The sequence below is a fragment of the Peromyscus eremicus genome, chromosome 6 (assembly GCF_949786415.1).
Source record: "Peromyscus eremicus chromosome 6, PerEre_H2_v1, whole genome shotgun sequence".
Lineage (NCBI taxonomy): Eukaryota > Metazoa > Chordata > Mammalia > Rodentia > Cricetidae > Peromyscus > Peromyscus eremicus.
The window spans coordinates 93016818-93030662 of record NC_081421.1 but is presented as its reverse complement, the minus strand read 5'-3'; the positions used below and the strand labels follow the sequence as shown (position 1 = coordinate 93030662).

At 45.7% G+C, this 13845-nt stretch overlaps 2 protein-coding genes across 2 annotated transcripts in view; one reads left to right on the top strand and one right to left on the bottom strand.

Annotated features, from left to right (window-relative positions):
* The window catches only part of Slc44a3 (solute carrier family 44 member 3), a 73944-nt gene extending 61827 nt beyond the window's left edge, over nucleotides 1-12117 (top strand). Inside the window, exons 13-15 of the mRNA XM_059264994.1 lie at nucleotides 6271-6408; nucleotides 9968-10204; nucleotides 11278-12117. Of these exons, the coding sequence (XP_059120977.1) occupies nucleotides 6271-6408; nucleotides 9968-10204; nucleotides 11278-11382 (480 nt within the window). The 3' untranslated portion in view covers nucleotides 11383-12117. The remainder of the gene's footprint in view (nucleotides 1-6270; nucleotides 6409-9967; nucleotides 10205-11277) is intronic.
* Nucleotides 12118-13699: 1582 nt separating this feature from the next.
* The window catches only part of Cnn3 (calponin 3), a 33703-nt gene continuing 33557 nt past the window's right edge, over nucleotides 13700-13845 (bottom strand). The window contains exon 7 of the mRNA XM_059266172.1: nucleotides 13700-13845. This exon is cut by the window's right edge and continues 713 nt beyond it. The gene's annotated coding sequence lies outside the window, so the exon portion shown is untranslated.

Genomic DNA, 13845 nt, shown 5'->3' with positions numbered 1-13845 from the left:
CTGGGATTAAAGGTGTGTGTCACCACCACCTGGCTCATGATTATTTTTAAAAGGGGTTTTAGGACCAGTGAGACCGCTTAGTGGGTAAAACTGCGTGCTACAGAAGCCTTCTCACCCGGGTTCCAGGCCAGGAACTCACAGAGGAGAGAACTGACTCCCACACGCTGTCCTTGAACCTCCACACACACGCCATAGGACTTGTTCACACACATACACACACACACACACACACACACACACAAATAATAATAACAAATAAAACTGAAATAAGTTAAATAGAAAAGGGGTTTTAGGAAGCTAGTCCTTGTATGTGAAAGTGTGATTTGTGACAAATTCAAATGTTCCTTCAGTGTGGGCTGACTGTCGCTTTCTTTACTTGACAGCATGTGCACTTTCATGGAAAAACCTTGTGGAATACAGTTCTGTTGCCCCTGGTCTGGTCTGTCTGTCTGTCCTTTCAACTATGCATATTTATTTGCCAAGGGCTGTTGGGAGGGAAGGAAAAGCGTCCTTCCCAGGGGCTCCTTGAGACTGGTGGTGGTTTCCTTTCTTCTTGCCTTTGAGCTGCTTGATTTTTTTTTTTTTTTAATGATGAGCTTGGACAGAATCAGACCATCCTAAAAATTAAGCCTAAAAGCAAACCAAGTTCAGAAAAGCAAACAAGGCTGCATTGCTGTGCTTCTGGTTTTCTCGGCAGGAGTAACTCTCAGCCACCACTCCCCAGCCCCAACCCTCGTGGCAGGACCCCTGAAGGGGGCTGGGCTGGCAGGCTTCCCCATTCACGGTCTCTTTGGTAGTGGTCTGCAGCCTGGTAAACAGTGAATTCTTGAAGCGGCCAGGGAATGCCAGGCCCTGCGAGGCTGGAGTGTATTTGCGGGGTGCCTTGACTTCCTCCCCATGTGTTTGTGATAAAATCAGAGATGAAACTGGCTTGGGCTAGTTCCTGCAAGTTTTCCTAGGGGCCCCTGAAGGCCGCCTGGGCTTCCCAGAGTTCTGAGGGAAGTGATGGTGTATCAGTTACTCGAGTTTGTTTTAGGAGTTCTGGCTTTATTTTGAGTGAATAAAATCAGAACTCAGTTAGGAAAGCCATTCCAGAAATAAAGCTAGCTATTCATGGCAGGGCTTTGGGGCGAATCCCTTCCCTTCTCTGTGGAGGAAAATTCTATTTATTTTTTGAAGAGTCAACAGCAGCTCAAAGTCACCGTTTCAGTTTGGGTGAAGGACAGACGGGTGTTCTCAGGGGACAGAGGACCAAGGGCCAGGCTGTGAGAGCTTCAGTTTTGATTTTAGGAGGGGGAGGGGACCCTGTCTATGTGTTAATATTCTTGGAGAACTTTCAAAATGAGAGGTGATCTAGCCTTTTTGTTACCTAAAAGCACAATGATTTGAATTTTCTATTAAATGGGGATAATAGTGCCTGCAGTGATTATTTGACTGAGTTAAGGTCAAATAATGTGATCAGGGTTCCTGGTCCACTGTGAAGCACTACGAAAACATGTGTGTGTGTGTGTGTGTGTGTGTGTGTGTGTGTGTGTGTGTGTGAGAGAGAGAGAGAGAGAGAGAGAGAGAGACAGAGAGAGACAGAGAGAGACAGAGACAGAGAGAGAGAGACAGACAGACAGACAGAGAGAGAGACAGAGAGAGAGAGAGAGAGAGATATGTGTGTGGGTGCAAACATAGATATATATTCATGGAGGCCTGAGAAGGACATCAGGTGTCCTGCTTTATCACGCTCCATCATGTTCCCATGGGACAGGGAGGGTCTCTTACTGAACCTGGAGCTGCCTGGGAGCCAGCAAGCCCCAGGGAACCCTCCTGTCTCTGCCCCTTCCCACACTAGGACTGCAGAAGTGTGTGACCAACCTCAGCTTTCCTTTCTTAAAAGATGTTTATGTGTGTGAATGTTTGCCTGCATATATGTATGGCTGGTGCCTGCAGAGGCCAGAGGAGAGCCTCAGACTCCTGGAACTGGAGTTAGAGGTTTGTGGGCTGCCATGCATGTGTCAGGAACCAAAGCCAGGTCCTACGTAAGAGCAGCGAGTGCTCCGAACCACTGAGCCATCTTTCCAGCCTTCACTCAGCTTTTAATGTGGGCTCTGGGAATTTGAGCTGAGGTCCTCATGCGGGCATAGCAAGGACTCTTACCGCTGAACACTCTCCAAACAAACATGGTAGTCTTTAACACAGAACCTTAAAGATGTCTTTTTACCAAGCCCCAAATGGGGTTCCTTATAAGAGGCAAGACCTTGCAGAGATCACGCTGCAGGCTTTAGGAAGCAATCATTTTTAGGACCCAGCCTTCTTCTTCAAAATTGTCCTGCCATATTCACGATGGAAGATCTCACGAGAACCCCACACTGCTGCTTTGAAAGGCAACGCACACCTCAAAGTAAATATTTTCCTGCAGATGGGTCTGGCGAGTCAGAAGTCCTCTCCATGCAGGAGGGATGTAACATCGGTCTCATTTGTGCGACTTGGTGTGCCATCTAGCCTTTCTGTGCTTGGGTACTCTCTGCTACCTTACTGTCTTGGGGCTAGGATTAAATGAGTCAGTATGTTCAGGAAGAGAGCCTAGAATGTGGTACACTTGGTGTACTGAATGGATATTTGTGACCGTATCTACTTTCACGTAGAAGTTGCACACACACCTACCTACAGAAGAAAACATTTGAAGGCCACAGATAAGAGATAAGAAGCTCTCTTCAGGTTTGTGCCAAGCTGTTTGGGGGTAAACCACTAGGACATCTGCCGGCGTCAGGGTGTTCAGGAGTCAGCATCTGAGAAGAATTACAGTTCCTAGTGCTGGCATTTGTGCCCAGGGGAGAGTTTCTTGACTTTGGGCCAGGCTTTGGTTCATCACTGCCACTGGGCCAGTGTGCTTGGTGGATGTGTGGTCACACCACATTGACCCTAAGTGCACCAGTGCCCTGTAGGCATTATGGCTTGTGTGGGAATGTCTTGCAAACTTCTGATATGGTTTTCAGCCATAATTCATGCCTCACTCTTCCCAAAGCCTTTGTTATTTCCTAGAAAACTTAGAATAAACTCTCTCTCTCTCTCTCTCTCTCTCTCTCTCTCTCTCTCTCTCATCTTCTCTCATTTCATCTGCTTCTACTTTTTCATTCCAAGGTACCTCATAGAAAATAATATCTTTTTTTAAAAAATTTATTTTTATTTTATATGCATTAGTGTTTTGCTGTGTCGGATCCCCTGAAACTGGAGTTACAGACAGTTGTGAGCTGCCATGTGGGTGCTGAGAATTGATCCCGGGTCCTCTGGAAGAACAGTCAGTGTTCTTAACCACTGAGCCATCTCTCCAGGCCCCAGAAAGTAAAATCTTAAACCCTTTGGCCTGAGCTAGAGAGGGAGCTACTCAGTTGGTAGAGTGCTTGCCTGAATGGCAGATGCTGAAAATCCCAGCAGGAGACAGGAGACCAGAAGTTCAAAGCCATCCTAATTATAAAGTAAGTTCGAGAACAGGTCCATGAGAGCCTATTTCACAAAAAGGAATGAAAGCAGCGCACCCTGTGAATTTTATGTGGTCATCCACTTAAAGCGATTTAACCATTACCCTCTCTTTCCCTTGCTGAAAGGTTAGCCATGGTGTGTGTGTGGGAGGAGTCCTCCCCTAATCACTCATGATCGACATGATGTCCTTACCTCCTAGTCCTCATCATAAGCCATCCTCTCCACACACCGTCAAGCTCTGTAGCTGCCTGGGTACATGGCCCCGGAGCGGTCAGCTCAGGCACGGGCACACACTGTGGACGGCCTGGTGCAGTCCATCCTCCTGATGCCCGCTAAGGAAACCGCCTCTGCTCAGCGTGAGTGTGGGCCCACTCGTGCTGAGACAGCAGAATGCTTAGTCTGCACCCTGTGACTAGGGCGATGCTACCCTCCTCCACTCGTTGAGCCCGTCATTAATCTAGGCCTTGATGTGGCACTCAGGGTCGACTCTTGTGGCAAAATACTAGTACTGTAGTCACTTCCGCAAGGCATATATAATTTCCCTGTCAATGTGGCTTTAATGTTCTCTTTCAGTGGGCCACGAGATGTTAAAGATAAATGGTGATGAGCCCCCTCGAAATTTGCGGGGTTGACGCAAGCATGAAAATGTACCGTTTACCCTTTAATCATCTTAGCCGGGGAAGAAAGTCTATTTTTGTTGTTTATGAGTGATGGAGAGCACTAAACTGACTGTGAGGGAGGGGGTTGGGGGGGGCGCTCCCTCAGAAAACAAAACTACGATTCCCCATATGACTCCGTCTATCCGCCAGGAATCAGTTTAGAAAGGGAACACGTTGGGCAAACACCTGAATGGAGAGAGGAATCAAAGATGGAGACCATGGTAACCACACCGAGCACTGGGACGGGGTTGGAGACATGTGCCTGGCCACTCCTGGATCCTTGTGATGATGTGAAGCCTGAGGATGAAGACAACACAGGTCCTTCCTATGCCTCCGAGAGGCTTGACGAGCTGATCCATGCTCCCAGTGGTAAATGATGCCATCTTTGGAGATTTCTAGCTACATGAGAGTGACCAGCCTTCATACACATGTCATTGCCAGATGCTGGGCTCTACAGGAATGTGTCTTCAATCCTCCCAACAGTTGGTGCTCTGCCCTCCTTTACTGAGAAGAAAAGGGAGCTCAAGAGAGGCTGGTCACTGGCCCATGCCCAGTATCTCCTCTTCTCACTGAAAGATCTGAGCCCAGAGACAGTTGGACTACGGGGCTTGCGCTTCCCGTAACCACCACGCTTTTGAATTGAGTTTTGGCCTAATGAAAACTGGTGAATGTAAAATCCAGACAGTTGGAATATAAAGAAAGGATGCTTTGTCTTACTGACTCATCAGGGGGCTTTGGGAAAATGCCCTTCATCTTGGTTTCCAGTCTACAAAAGAATGAGTCTGGGCTGGGGGTATGGTTCAGCTGGTAGAGTGCTGGCCAGCATACAAGAAGGCCTGAAGTCAGTTCCCAAGACCACACAAACTGAGTGTGATTCCCCGAGCCTAAAACCTCAGCATTTGAGAAGATACAAGAGGCTCAGAAGGTCCAGGCTGTCTTTGATGATATAAGTTTGAGGCCAGTCTGTGATAGGTGAGCCTGTCTCAAACAAACCAAAACAATTTACCTTTCTACACACACACACACACACACACACACACACACACACACACACACACACATACACACACACTTACTTTGACTTAATAATCTCGTTTTTGGAAGTGTAGCCTTAAGAAATCTAAAATCAGGAAATTAAGGTGTTCACCTTGTATTTGTAACAGCAAACTATTTTAAATAGCCGGTAGGTCCATCTCACTTCTTAGCCTCTTGGCTAAGTTCAAGTGTGCCTTCCTGCATGTATACATACACATCCCAGAGAACTGACAGTTATAGAAAATGAAAATTTAAGATGCCATGTAACAACATAAAATGCTTACATAGAGGCAAAAGTCAAATACATAATCTTTCACAATGTCCTTTTTAAAATTGTTTTTCTACTCGGCCTCTTTTTTCATACCATCCTGCTATTCCCTCTGACCTGTGTTCCATTTCCTCGAGTGCCTTCAGCATGCTGCTTTCCTGACTGCGGCTTTTCCCAGGGTAAAAAGTTCTGTAGGTTATGCGTATTCCTGGGTCTGTCTTGTTCCTGGGACCCGGCTTCTGTCAGGGCAAGTGTTTGTGGGGTTCCACCATCCCCAGGGGGGAATGACTGCTCTGCTCTTGCCCAGATTCCAGATAGTTTAACGACCTTGAACACATAGTAGAGTGTCTTTCAAGCACTTTTCTGCGTGGTTGGTGGATTTTGAACTACGAATCCTAATTTGTACAGGAAACTCAGTTCTCTAGCAAGAACCAACACTCTCTCTCAGGCCTAAGGGATCCTGATTCCTGAAGCCCTAATTCCGTACCAGCTGCACCCTTGTGTTTGGCTCACAGGGCATGAGGGGCTGCTCTCTTTCTGGTCCTCAAACCCCCTTTCCTGCCCTCCAACACTGCTGTGTATTAAAGAATAACTTATACTTACTCACTGTTTCCATGTTTGTGGTGGGACCTTTAAGCTGCCATGTCCATGAGAGATAATTTTTCCATTTACCACAACAGTATGCAAATATATTTGAATATAATCAGAAACTGAAAGAGACTTTGAGCTTCTTTGCTTCGGGTGGAGACGCTAGGTTTACAGCTACAGATTCTATATGGTCCTTCTGTTGTCTTGAAATGACAGCACATTCATATTCATAACTACTGTCTCTTGTTCTAGAATGCATACACTGCAACTGCCATTAATGGGACGGATTTTTGTACATCAGCGAAAGACGCACACAAAATCATGTCCAAGAATTCCAGTCACCTCACATCTGTTAACTGCTTTGGAAACTTCGTCATTTTCCTGGGAAAGGTGAGATGTCTTGACTAAATAACAGAACCTGGAATTCAAAAAATTAGACAATATGGAGGCTGGCTTGAGAGGGGACTTGTGTTTGTTGCTCTGGGGGAGCTGCCATGCTTCATTATCTCATTCATTCCTCAACCCTGTGAGGCTTCCTGTTCTGCCCATGATCTAAGGTTTCATGCTTCCAGGGTCCCACAGGGTGTACAGGCACTCTTTTAATCTTAGTTTATCTTTCTCACCTCTGACCAATCCCACCATTTTGATCCCTGGTTTTGTCTGTCTAAAATGAAAACACGCCGGGCGGTGGTGGCGCACGCCTTTAATCCCAGCACTCGGGAGGCAGAGGCAAGTGGATCTTTGTGAGTTCGAGGCCAGCCTGGTCTACAGAGCGAGATCCAGGAAAAGGCGCAAAGCTACACAGAGAAACCGTGTCTAGAAAAAAACAAAATAAATAAATAAATAAATAAAAATAAAATGAAAACACTACTGACCTCAGAAGTCAGTAAGTTTTGTGGATTGGTTTTTGGTCTTAAAGCGTAGAAGTAGCATTGATTTGATTAATTGGTACATTATTTAAGGGCAGTAGGTCTATATAATGGAATCTTAAATCCACACATGGTGGTGGTGGTGGTGGTGGTGAATGCCTTTAAACCCAGCACTCAGATGCAGATCTCTGAGTTTGAGGCCAGCCTGGTCTACAGAGTGAATTCCAGAACAGCCAGGGCCACATAGCCAGAACTTGTCTAAAGAAAGGAATCGGAGCAATCTGAGTGAAGTCAGCTCAGTTGTATTCTGATGTCACTTGACTATCTTTTTAAATGTCTTGTGTGGTGAAGAGTCTCCTTAAAGCTCCAGTGTCCTGTGGTGTAAAGGACAGAGCCCATAACTTGGAAACTTTGAAGTTCAGGGTCTTGTGACACAGGTCTACAACCCTCCAGCTACTCAGGAGGCTGAGCCAGGAAGCTCTCAAGGCCAAGGCTAGCCTGGGCTATAGAGTGAATTCAAGGCTAGCCTGGACAACTTAGTGAGACCTAATTTTTATCTCCAAGATTAAAAAGTTAAAAATGGGTTGGGTATGATGTAGGTCAGTGGGAGAACACTGGTGTTGAATTGTGTGAGGCCCTTGGGTCAAGACCCAGTTCTGCAACCAAATCAAAACAAATAATAACCTGTGCTCTCTCCTGGGTGGTAGGGATCATAACTGGAATGTTGATGAACATGATGATATGCCAGCCTGATGGGTCATGTCTCAAGTTCTCTCTGCCATGCCACATGCCGTACCTCTTTCCATGTAATTTTCATCTTCTGGGCCTAATTCTGCATAGCTTAGTTTGTCTGATGCCACTTCCACTTAAGGAGCTGTCTGTCTGTCTGTCTGTCCGTCCATCCATCCATCCACCCACCCACCCACCCACCCACCCATCATCCACCCACCCACCTACCCACCCATCCATCATCCATCCATCCTATGTACGGATCTGTGTTTATGTGCATCATGCGCACACAGGGGAGAAGGTCTCAGCGCCCCTGGAACAGAAGTTATAGGCAGTTTGTGAGCAGCCTGATTTGGCCACAGGAATCAGAACCTACGTCCTCTGCAGAAGAAGCAAGCACCCTAAACTGCTGAGCCATGCCTCGAGCACCCCTACTTCCACTTAGATGCTGTTCCGATTCTTGACCCTGATCTCCTTCCCACCATGTCTTCCGTATTCAAAGCTAAGCACTCAGCCTCCTAAACCATTCCTCCCTCTCTGATACGAATACCAGTTTTCAGCAACGCCCACGAGTGAACAAGCTCTTAGTCACCGACTGTGACATGGGCGATGAAAATATGGGGACTGTGCCCCATTAGGATTCTATGCTTCTGTGCTTCTGGTGTGTGTGCTGTTTGGTGCATGACCGTCATAGCTAGCTCCCAGCAGGTTAAGACATGCTTGGATCTCACGGGTGTGTGCTAATCACACATACATTCAAGGCTCACCTGGGCCCCAGAGATGTTTCCTGTGACAATAGTAACAGAAGCACAATATAATTATGCCTTTCAGAGCGGCCAAGTAAGGTACAGTTGCATGCAATTTGGTAATACTTAGTCACCTTAGTCGGATTATGGGTGACAGATGCATTTTCTAATTCCAAAAATATTTTTGGTTCAGTTTCATAATTCTTAATGCATTTACATTTTTCACTTTAAATATAAAATATAAATTCATTTTCTTACGATTTCCCATAAGAAGCGTACCATGCCTAATGAGCTTTCAAAAATATGGGATAATTAGTGACTTTAGGCTTCTGAAGGAAATAGCATTCTGAATTCCATATTTATCTTTGCAGGCATCTAGGGGTAATAGAGGCCCCCAGGTGGATTCTGTCACATCTTTTAAAAAACTGAGTATACCATAGCCTATAAGTGTGTTCCTGGAAATATAATAATTACATGTCACAAAAGCCTGGGAGAATCCAATTATCTTGCACACTAGCAGTGGAAAGCCTTTTCACTTTAGTGCCTGGAGGGTAAAAACCAATCACTTAGGAAATTAATAATTCACCTATTCAATTGCTCGCAATATAAAAATGGGGTTAAAGCCAGGAGACGCACTCCTTTAATCCCAGAAGTCAGGAGGCAAAAGCAGGAGGATCTCTGAGTTCGAGGCCAGCCTGGTCTACAGAGTGAGTTCCAGGACAGCCAGGGCTACACAGGGAAACCCTGTCTTGAAAAACAAACAAACAAAAAAATGGGGTTTAAAGAAAAAAGAAGTGGGCATGGTGGCACACATCTTCAATCCCAGAACTCAGGAGGCAGAGGCAAGTGATCTCTGAGTTCAAGGCCAGCCTGGTCTACAAACGAGTTCCAGGACAGCCAGGGCTACAGAGAAACCCTGTTTCAAAAACATCAAAAGAAAAAGCAAAAGTTTTGAAGGGGCTGAGAGTCAGTTGGTGAAGCGTCTGTGTAAGCGTGAGGACCACGACCCATTAAAGACAGGCGTGGTGTTACATGTCTAACATTAGTGCTGGGAGGTGGGGTGGGTGGAGATGGGGGAAGTCTCTGGAAGCCAAATGGATGAGCTCCAGGTTCAACGAGACCCTAACTCAAAAATTACGGTGGACAGCAATAAAGGCACACACAGGCACACACATTATCACACACACCCCACACGTACACACGCATCCTCAAGCGAGGATCCTGATGATTTTGCCATACTGTGGTGAGAAAGAAGGAAAAGGTTTGTGCATTACATTTACATGAAGGCAAAGGCAAACACAGATAAAAAGTTCACGTCTGTCTTCTCACCCACTGGGCTTTTGTTTCTTCCGTCGGTTTTCCTTCTATTTCAGCCTGTCCCATTATCCTTAGACACACACATACACAAGTATTCCTCGTAGTTGGGGGTAAAAAAATAAAACCTTCGGTAAAACAGCTGACTGACCCTATTCATAAAGGTTTTCTTTCAGTGAGCTCCCTCCATTCATAAAGGTTTTCTTCCAATGAGCCCCCTCCATTCATGAAGGTTTTCAATGAGCCCCTCCATTCATAAAGGTTTTCAACACCCCCCCCCTCGCCCCCCAGGTACTGGTGGTGTGCTTCACTGTTTTCGGAGGACTGATGGCGTTTAACTACAACCGCGCACTCCAGGTGTGGGCCATCCCCCTGCTGCTAGTCGCCTTTTTTGCCTACCTAGTGGCTCACAGTTTCTTGTCTGTGTTTGAAACTGTGCTGGACATACTTTTCCTGTGCTTCGCTGTGGATCTGGAAACAAATGATGGCTCGTCAGAGAAACCGTACTTCATGCACCCTGAGTTTCTGGTAAGCACACATTTCATCTCCTGTTGTAACCTCCATCCTCCTCACGACCTCCCAAAGCGTTGACCACTCACACACTGCGGGCGGCAACACAGCCAGTCTCATTTCTGGCCCAGCGGGCTCCATGAGTTTCTGCTTCCACCTGACCCAAAATTCCAGAGGGGGATGGGAGCTCAGCTTTCTGAGGCTGGACCACTTCCTTACAGAGATCCCCACTCCAAAGAGAAGTGAGAACAAAATGGGGCATGTAGGCTCTCTCTTCCTTCTGCAGGACTCCAGTGGACACAGTAGTAGCTGGTTTAACTTCAGCACTAACAGCTTGATCTTGCCTCCCTCTAGGACAGTCTGGGAGTTTGAACAATTGTTTATGGGAAGCATTTTGCATTTCCAAGCACCATTCATACCCAGGAGCTTTGGGTAGGGCACATTGCTCTGTAGACTGCCCACCTTTTGTACCAATACTGACACTGTCTGCAGCCCTCCCTCCGGCCCCTTGCTAACAGGACACACCCTCTGCAAAGCCCCATGCAGCTTGTATCTGGAACTAGCAGGCAGTGGTTCCCAACAGCTTTTTGCCACACAATGAATTGCTCATCATTTGTCTTATCCTCTTCAGACAGAAGACATTTCAACAATTGAGCTCTTGGGCTGCTGGGGGTCAAATGATATTTTAGTAATCTTCTTTCATTTTGTTGCCATACACAGGGAGGTTTAAGTGCCTTTGGCCTTAAACAACATTCAGAGCACTGTCAGTTCAGCAGGTATTGGATTTCAGCACTTCTACGAATGTATGAATATTAATATGGACCCTCCATTCACAGAAACATAACGATACAATTACCTGTCTTTACGTATTCTGATGGTTGCATTAAAGCTAATTTGGTCTACCCTTCTTATAAGTTTCCAGTTAAAAGCCTACTTTGAAATCTATCCCACTATGCACACAAATATTTTCAAAACACTTGGAAAGCTTTTAAAGCCCAGTTCCCTAAAACTCTAGGGCCATGAGTAAGCGGCTACCCAAGGAGCTGTCCTGTCACTGGTTCCCGCCATTCTTTCATTCTTTTGTTTTTCAGAGTTTTGTGAACCGGGCCAACAGCTTTAACAATGCACGATCTCAAGGATGCAAGGACTCTTTACCAAATGAGGAGGGGACAGAACTTCGGCCCATTGTGAAATAGGGGCCCAGAGGCTTTTGTACTAGGAGAACCTGCGCGTGTTTTGATCACACTGTGATACTGAAACAATGTCTACAGCTGTTTTCACAGGAACTAGAGCAAGAAAAATAATGTTAAAACTAGGTTTGTACGCATCGCTTTAAAGGGCACAATATATCTGGGCACAGTGACATACATCTATAATCCCAACAATTAGGAGGCTTAAGTACAAAGGCCACCAGTATAAGGCCAGCCTGTGCTACCCAGGAGTTTAAAGCCAACCTGAATGCTATGTAGAGACCTTATCTCAACATAAATAAACAAAAATAAAAAAATAAGAACAGCTCACTGGATAAAGGCAACTGCTGCCCAGCTTAAGGACCTGAATTGATCCCACCAGACCCACATGGTAGAAGAACCACTTCCCACAAGTTGTCCTCAGACCTCCCTCCACATGTGCTGTGGCACACGTGCACACAGACACACACGTGCACACACTCACACATTTAAAATGTAAGTAAATAAATAACATACTATGTAAAAACTCACCTGAGTGTCTGAGGTCATAACCAGTTTATCTTTTAAGGAGGATTTTGTTAGCAGAAATCTCTAGAATACTGCTCTTACACAGGGCAGAACTTTTCTCTGATTCTTCCAACCCTGGACACATGCTAAGAAACCATATGAGCAGCCAGGCGGTGGATCTCTGTGAGTTCGAGGCCAGCCTGAGCTACCAAGTGAGTTCCAGGAAAGGTGCAAAGCTACACAGGGAAACCCTGTCTCGAAAAACCAAAAAAAAAAAAAAAAAAAAAAAAGAAAAGAAAAGAAAAAGAAAAAAGAAACCATGAGCCTCTCAAGTTATAGCTCTTACCATTACTGTTGTAAGAAAGGCATGAACTCAGCTGGAGCAGGCACACCCAGGACAGGCAGGTGCACAAGATGCCACTCAGCTGGATGCCAGCAGGTGGTACTTTCACAAATCAGCAAATCAGAAAAGGGTGATGCTCAACCTCCACCCAAAATGAGACTTGCCTGGGAGCTTTTTAAAAAAATCATTATTATTTCTGAAATACATCTGAACAGCACCTGAAACGTAGATGGAGTATAAAAGAGCTTTTCCTCCTTTAGAGCCCTAAACAAAAAGAACTTTGAACGTGAGGACGGGCACCTCATCAGCCCACCCTAACAGGAGGGTCCATATGACTGACTTGGCCGGCCAGTGCAGTGTGATGTAATACAAGGCTTCCTCCCCTTCCCTTTCCTAGCTGCCTCTGCAACTTAACAAGAAACAGCCAGACAGCCCAGGTCCACTTTAGATGCAAATGCTTTCTTAAATAGGGCCATTTAGCTCCGAAGTCTTCTACAGTGATGTACAGGGCACTCCCAGAAGCATCGGAGTGAGTCATCCCAGAATGTGTACATCATTTCTGTGGGTTCCAGCATCTCTTTATCTGTCTTGGCAAAAACTACCGAAGCCTAACAGCCAGCCCTATCAGAAGAAATCACTTGGCTGAGACGAGGTCAGAAGGCGTGAGCGACCGACTTCCCTCGGTGATGGCACCGTTGTTGTTTAGCTTTCTCTAAGGTGACAATGATGGCTTATGTCACCTCAGTTTGCACACCCCATATCCGCTTCGGGCATCATTCACATACACCCTCAATGCATACATAGTAATTCTCCCTTGCAGGTGGAAACGCTTTTAAGAGTACTCCAAATTGGACTTAAGATGAACCCAGGGCAGCCAAGTCATAAACAAGAGCCAGATCATTCTTGGCGGTTACTTTACTCTACACAATGGGAATTTCTCTTCTTTTGGTTGCGTTTTTGTTTATGTAGCTCTAAAACAGGGTCTCTGTAGATCAAGCTGACCTCAGACTCGCAGAAACCCTCCTGCTTCAGCCTTTCTAGTGCTGGGTTATGGGTATTAAGTCGTCACACCTGGTTTAGACTCAGTCTCCATGAGTGCCATGTTGTATGGACTAAATAACGTTGAAATACCTTCTTAGCATCCAAGGAATGAGGCCTCAGGTCTCTGACCTGACTCTGCCTACAGAGAAGCTAGCCAAAAAATAACCAGCCTGTGGTTCATATGAATGTTCAAAAAAAATATTTATTTATAAAAAATACAATGGGATAAGTTTATGCTGAGAAATGCAGCAATAAATACAGTTGAGGGAACAGAGAGACTGCAGTGATACATTGGCACAAATGAAGTCTGCGTGCACACCACCCGAACCTACGTGTGTGGGGCCATTTTTTACACACGCCTTCAGGAGGAGCGCCACGCGGAAAAGACCTTGTCAGCTTAAGGAAGAGAATAAGTACACGTGTAATCGCAGATGCACACTGATCATGACTTTATTTAAAACTTAGCAAGCAGTACTGCAGAAAAACATCCATGTGTCAGATTCTAAACGCTGCATCCTCGATTTAGTTGGCAAAGACCACATTTAGCAAATCAACATTTTAGTCTTCCATGTACAAGC